Below are 7,326 nucleotides of genomic sequence, written 5' to 3' on the forward strand. Positions count from 1 at the left end.
CTTTTGGGTTTTTGTGAACTTATTTTCCACATCAGCAGATCGATGCAGGGTCTCTGTGGTCGTCGTTATCTTATCATCTGTTGCAGCTGTCGTTGGTTTTCTGCACATTTCTTTCACTCTAAAAGTAAGAGTAAGTATGTTGCTGCTTGTGCAATCAGACTGACTCATCGTTCACTTTCTTTTGCTCGTCTGTATAAACTTTGTTGTGCCGTCAGTGATTCATTACATCACTTGTGTTTCATTGTCATTGTTGTATGTTGTTCATTAGTTAAAGCCTGTTTGTTGTTTCACTGAATGAAAGTTCTGTGTTTGTAGTTTTTCTAAATTCTTTGTGTTTCAGGGATATTTAAATGCACTACAGGCGTATTCAGCTCAGTGAAAACATCAACTGAAAGTCAAATAACATGTATTATTAATTTAAATTAAATATATATATAAAACACAGCTGATTTTATCGTTGTTTCTTTTCCCCAATGTTTCTTTACTGGACAGTAAAACCAGAAAATGTAACATTATTCAATATTAAATACTGAAGTGACCTTCAGATCAGTCTATTGAGCTTGAAGGAGAGGTCAGAGGTCAAATGAGACATAAAATTTTAAATAATTTTACAGAGCGTTCTGTATGATGATAATACGCGCCAAACTTATAGGAATCACAGTTTCATCATAAGTTATGAGGCTTTTTGTCAAACTTCCACCAATAAACCAAACTTTGACTCAGTGGTTTCAGATGTCAGCTGACTGACTCCTTTAAATCACCTCTGTCTGTTTTAAATCAGAGAAGTTCCTGTTAGAAAAAACTGCTGAACTGATAAGAGACACGTTTACTTACATTTTATACAAACTGATGTCACGTGTTGTCTTAAGCAGGATTTAGAGTCTAGCAGATGCAGCGCTGTCGCTCCGCTTCAGCACAAAGTTATAATAAGTTATAATAAAACTATTTTTTCTGGTCTTGATGCATCCTCAATCATCCAGGAAGGTAAAACGTAGCGCTACGTCCAGATGAACAGAATCAACTTTTGGAGATTTTTTTCTGAATTAGTTTCCTTTATTTCAGAGTTTTTCATTTCCAGAGCAAATTTTCAACTTTATTTTTGTTTAAAAACATTTAATTTTCATTGGTTTCACTGCTAATTTTATTTCTTTTGATTATTGTCACTTATTGTTGTATAGAAGGCAAATGTCACAGACAGGTAAACCAGTGCATGTGTTACAGTAAAAACCCACTGAAGTTGATTTCTCTATAATAACCCAGGATTGTCCAGGCCGCCTGCAGTGAGATTAGTTCTCAGCAGAGCTACGCCCATTCTGTGCTAAACACGTGTGCTGGAAGAGGAAGTGAGAGTGAGACTTCATTCCTATTGAGCTTTGCTGTTGCTAGCAAACGTCATCTGCTTCCAGTCAAGGAAGTCAGGATGTTCGTATTGTTGGAGCTTCTGTGGAGCTAATCAATGTAGTTATTGAGAATTCATCCATTTAATTAATGTCAGAGAAACTCAGAAGTACGAGTCCTGATTTTATTTTAGATATATTAAACATAATGGGAGCACTTTATATATTAATGCCACACTATTAAGCATAAATTAAAATGTGCTTAATTCATCATTTATATATTATTACTCCTCTTTAGTCTGTAATTTGTAAATACAGATATATTATTATAACTATAATTATGGTTGTTATTAGCAGTGATGTGAAAGCTGCACATGGTGTATACAAATACAATATCTGTATTGACTAATAGCATATAAGGAGCAGTGCAGTGCTGCCAGCACCAGTTTAACCAGCACAGCTTCCATTGTTCTCTGCACTGACATGTCTGAGCATTTATACTGGCAGGTGGAGGATGTTACATCATCACAACATTGTAAACAGCGTTGAATCTTTGCTGCAGCTTTGATCTCACAGAGAAATGATCAAACTCACCTTCTGTATCTAACAGATTATTAGATTGATTAAAACAGTCATATATCCAAGTTAGTCTGTGGATGCTGTGCTACATACCGCTGAGTCATTAATGACACGACACGTTTCATGTTTTTCTATTATGAAAGTTCAGAGTCGCTTACTTCACCTGACAGGTCGGCTTGTTTTTATTTTTGCTCAGTGAGACGCATTATAATGTCTGAGGCTTCAAACTGAACAGAAAGTGAGACGAGCGGACTAGTTACAAACTGAGACTCGGAGTTTCTATAGAAATGATCCAAGTACAGAGTAATTTTTGTGATGCGATAAAGCGCGACAGACAGGTTTCACTGTGAGGTTTCCCCTGCGTAATCACATCACGGGACTTCATAACCATCTAGGGCTCAGTTACACCGCTCCGTAGGCGGAGACTTAAGAGTTATTTTTAAACAGCGAGTGAGCCTCGCAGCTCATTCATTCAATTCGCTCGAAGCAGGCAGGGACTGATCGGACTGCAGCTTTCCAAAAAACGCGCTTCAGTCAGAAAACGGAACTTTTAATCATCGATCATGTCTCTGAACAACTTCTACTTTAAGGACTTTTCCTTTTTCTCACTCTGGACTTTTCTCCTGTTCTCGGCTTTGTCCGTCTGGACTCCTGTACAAGGTAAGCCGACGTGTCCAGCTTCCAGCTGCGTGTTAGTGCAGATTACAGTGAATTTTAATGAAAAACTGGCGGATGTGAATAAGCTGAAATGACTGTTATCAGCTGTGCTGTGTTGTCCGTCACTAACAGTGTGACAGCTGTCAGTGAGTGACTTTAAAACCGGAAGAAGCTTAAAAAACGAGAAGATTGTCAGGCAGGTTCTGACTGTGTGAGGTTTGTTTATAACGGACACGATGGCGGTGATTCACCGAGCAGTCTGTGAGCAGGTCAGGTTTATGAGAGCCGTGTGTTTGTCAGAGGAGAGAAAGAGCAGAGTTACAAAACACAACGTCCGGTGAGCCGAAACTAAAACCCTGTTTATTGATCCGGAGTGATGCAGATTCAGTCCGCACATGCTGCTGCTGACTACACGTGTTTCCACAAGCTAATGTCTTTTCTATAAAAACACATTAGCTTGACAACCCGCCATCATGACCCCATCAGGAATTACGTCTGACTGCCCACGTGGCTCGTTCGTCCAATCAGGTGTCTGTGCGTGTTTTGCAGTTTACTCTGGATTTGTAGTTTACATATTTAAATAAATGAAATTAGTTGGTTATTAAACCCGAACTTATTTTATTTGTCTTTATTTGGAGCAGTTAAATAATTAGTTTCAAATCAGTTTCAAATTATCAAAAGATCAGCATGAATCAGTGTAAACACAAAGCAGTCACTCTGTATGATAGTAATGAAATAAAAGATGTCAAATTAAATCAAGTTGTTTATGTAAAACTTAAAAATGTTAGAATTTCAGTGCCACAGACAGAACATACGAGGCTCAGTCAGTCTGTAACAGAACAACAAACAGCCATCACTGACAACAACTGCACACTGGTTATGGCTGAAATTTTGTAGCGTATATTAAGAGACACTAAAGTAACAGCACAGAGACTGATGGGGCTGTTACTGATTTTCAGGTCTTCAGTCTATAGTGGTGGGAGTTCAGGAGGCTTAATTTTCCGTCTGTTTCCAGGTGATGTTCTGGTGATCGGTTCAAATCTTCCAATCATCGCTGCTCCGGGTGATGATGTCATCCTGCCGTGTCACCTGGAGCCCGCGTTCGATGTCCAGGGTCTGACGGTGGAGTGGTCCAAACCCGACCTGAAGCCCGACCCGTCGGACCGGCTGAGCCGAGTGGAGTACGTTCACCTGTACAGGGACAGGAAGGAGGTCCCCGACATGAAGATGGCCTCGTACTTCAGGAGGACAGAGCTGTTCATCGACGACATGAAACACGGGAACATTTCACTGAAGATCCTGAACGTGTCGGAGGAAGACAACGGCAGATACAGATGTTTCATCCCCAAGCTGCAGAGCAGAGTGAAAGCTGCTGTTGTTGAACTTGTAGTCGGTGAGAAGATTTGTTTTGGTCATGTTTGTGGTTCCAAACTCAAAGTTGTTTTGTCCCCAATACAAAATTTCAGCCTAATTTTAATAACAGATTTTGACTGTTTTGTCTTTTAGATTCAAACTTTGCTAAAACCTCAACGACAGAGACGCCGCTGCAAACTCCAGATCCTCAGGACACGACTCCAACAAATGGTGAGAACTCAGTCCAACTCTTCTCTGCATCATCCCTGTTTGGGGTTTTGTGCATTTGTGGTGACCTTCTTGTCTTTTCTACATCAGCAGGTCGATCCAGGGTCGCTGTGGTCATCGCTGTCGTCACCGTATTATTAGTTTTGACTCTCGCTGGTTTTGCTGCATATTTCTCCAGACACATTTTTCACCAGACACTGAAAGTAAGAAACAAACAAACACAAACATGTTGTTGCTTCTTGTGTCGTCAGACTGACTCATTATTCTACCTTTTTCAACAGAAGCATCCAGAGGATGATGAGACAGAAAAACAACCACTACCAGTCTAGCTGCCTTGCTCAAAGGAATAAACGGACTGGTTCTTCTATACTGCTTTTCTACGCTGGTTTAGCAAAGAACACACTTTGAACTTTGACCCCAGCTGAAGACTCGAGCCTCGTCCAGTTTATTTATCGAGCTCAACAAAGAAAATGTTGTAAAAGAAATGATCATCATCACTGTTCTGGACTGAAGTGAATTATTCCCAAACAGCAGGACTGGAAGGATTTCACAGCATTAAAGGAAATTTCCATGAACGTTTGTGACACAGCTCAGGTGGAAAGATGGAAATAAACCCTCATCTGAAAACTGTGTGGGAGACAGAAGTTACAAAAACAGGTTATAAGCTGATTACTTTACTGCACTGTGTTAATGACCTGCTGTGAATGATGTTTAATGCAGCTGTAATTTAAACAGAGTCACTTATTGTGATGCTGAAAGTGTTTATTTATGAAAGTTAGTTTTATATGACAGGACTGTGAGAACCTTATACAAGGTGATTGAAACTTCAGATATTTATTGGTCTTCATTTTTAAAGCCACAGTTAATTTATTAAATGTAATTGAAACTTCCTGCTGGTCAGGACTCGATGTTCAGGCTGTTTCTAGTTATTTATTTAAAGAAGCAGTTTGATCCTGATACAGAGCTCAAGCTTAACTTCCTCTTTTTGTCATTTAAAGCTACAAACTTTGTGCAGACTGACAGAAATCCTCCTGACTGTAGTTTCTGCTGCAGTTACGGAGCTAAAATCAGAGGATGTTTGTGTCCAACTCTTTTTTATTCCTGCTCTGTAACATGACAGAGCTCCTTTGGTTCACAGTTAAACAGATGTGTTTGCAGCTGTTAGCCAGCTCAGGATCTTATTTTTTTATTATTATATTTTAATTTTTTATTACCTCAGATATTTATTTATAAGAATATTTATATTTAAGAATTTTGGATGGATGTATTTGTTACTGCAGGGAGTGTAAAGTTACAGTGATATATGTGAATGTGTGAAATCGTCTGCAAATATGAGTGTGAAAGTAAAAAGTTCAAGCACGTTTAGACACTGTTTTCTTTTTTGCCTCTATTTGATGTTAAGTCACTGTTTACCTCGTAACATGGTTACATTTGACAATGAGAACCTATATTTATATTAATGGAGCCTTTACTTTGTTTATTGTTTGCATCTTATAAACCTGAAATCAATCATCAACATAGTGTATGCAGTTCAAATGCAGCTTTTCTTTAAGAGAACGCTGCCATCTGCTGGCTGACCTGCAGAAAAGCTGTTTGTGTCACAGGTTTGTGTTCACACCTGATGTTATCAAACCTCCAGTCAGAGTCTTTTTTTCTGCTGCTGTGTGTCAGACTGGGTTTGATCCATGTTGGTGTAAATCTGACCAGTAGAGCTCAAAGTTCATCTCCTTCAAGAAGGAAACTTTCCATTTCTACTTAGTCAGACTTCCTGTGAAGTCGTCCAAACACAGAATCGACACGTTTAATGACACTACATTAACTGTGACACAGGTTTTTATACTGAACACTGTGGTTTTCATGAAAATGCTGAAGTTCTTCCCTCAGATCAGTAACATGTAGTAAAACACAGCAGTGCTGACCTGCAGCTTCCTCTCTGCTCACATCAGGCTGCTCTCGTCCTTCTACTCCCACATTTATACTGTGAGCACCTCGGACAACATGCCGTCACATCATCACAACACATCAGCTTCTTCCTCCTCAACATTCATCTTTACAGTCTTATCTGCAGCTTCAAGGACCTCTCTGCTCCTGACTCTCTCTCTGGTTTCTACACTGTTGCATCTTCAAAAAATAAAAATACAATAACTGAGCCTTACACCGGAGTATTGTTGCACTGGTTTACTGAACCTTTCTTTCAGGGCATGTACAGAACATGAGCATCCATTTTCTACTGCCTCCTACAGGACACACTCTTCTTCTCCTTCCTTACACATTAATGTAACACAGAACCAATACTGCCTCTCCTGGTATTACCATTGTAACAACACACTCATTCTGCTTCTTTCAGAAGAATAACAGGAACTTAGGATGTAGGTATCTATGAATAATAACTATTATGCATACTCATATATTTATATAACCACTTATTTCTTGCGATACCACATACACAGAGAGGAAAAAACATCCACCTGCTCCACCCAGAATCAAAAAGATGAAGAAAGGTTTCCTGCTCTACCAGACAAATAAAAATCGCAAGTGACAGCAAGACCATTTGACCTTAGAACTGAAGAAGCTTCTCGGATGAGAGGTGAAACGTCTTCAAGCAACTTGAAGTCCAGACGCTTTTCTTTGCAAGCTCCTTTGACTACGATGACCTGGATGACTGAGAACCTTCACAGACAAGTGACAGCAAGGAAGACAGAATGCTCAGCATGAAAATCTCTAACTCCCAACACTTATGTGATATGTGTTTTGCATTAAAGCTGCACTTCAGTTACTTCAGATTTACATTTAGTTCCACATGTATCATTTAAAAAAATCCACACCCTCGCCTCTGTAGTCAGCTGACTTTATGGTTTTACCAAGTGATCTGAAACACGAGACTGAACTAAAGAAGCACAAACGTCGCTTCCTCTAATTGCCACATAGACTCACCAGTGAAACATGTCCAGTGTTCTGTTTCAGGGACTCGAGTAAGCTCCCCAATCTCAGTGTTCAAATGACAGTTGTAAAATAAATTCACTTGCAGAGTTGACGGTCAATACTACAGTGGGGCAAAAAAGTATTTAGTCAGCCACCAATTGTGCAAGTTCCCCCACTTAAAATGATGACAGAGGTCAGTAATTTGCACCAGAGGTACACTTCAACTGTGAGAGACAGAATGTGAAAAAAA

General features: G+C 39.5%; 1 protein-coding gene across 3 annotated transcripts; it reads left to right on the forward strand.

Moving 5' to 3' along the window:
• The first annotated feature begins 2,366 nt into the window (after positions 1 to 2,366).
• On the forward strand, positions 2,367 to 5,368 carry LOC102213177 (CD276 antigen-like). Of its 3 annotated transcripts, none has more exons than XM_005754508.1 (5): positions 2,367 to 2,576; positions 3,589 to 3,966; positions 4,080 to 4,157; positions 4,245 to 4,357; positions 4,436 to 5,368. In XM_005754508.1, exons 1-5 carry the CDS (start codon positions 2,480 to 2,482, stop codon positions 4,481 to 4,483), a joined length of 714 nt encoding a protein of 237 aa, XP_005754565.1. In that variant the 5' UTR covers positions 2,367 to 2,479; the 3' UTR covers positions 4,484 to 5,368. The 3 variants fall into 3 exon arrangements, with proteins under 3 accessions (XP_005754565.1, XP_005754566.1, XP_005754567.1); XM_005754509.1 differs by having other exon boundaries at positions 4,439 to 5,368; XM_005754510.2 differs by having other exon boundaries at positions 4,248 to 4,357.
• The last annotated feature ends 1,958 nt before the right edge of the window (positions 5,369 to 7,326 follow it).

Source organism: Pundamilia nyererei, unplaced genomic scaffold (genome assembly GCF_000239375.1).
Source record: "Pundamilia nyererei isolate P.nyererei 1_Seehausen unplaced genomic scaffold, PunNye1.0 scaffold00577, whole genome shotgun sequence".
Classification (NCBI taxonomy): domain Eukaryota; kingdom Metazoa; phylum Chordata; class Actinopteri; order Cichliformes; family Cichlidae; genus Pundamilia; species Pundamilia nyererei.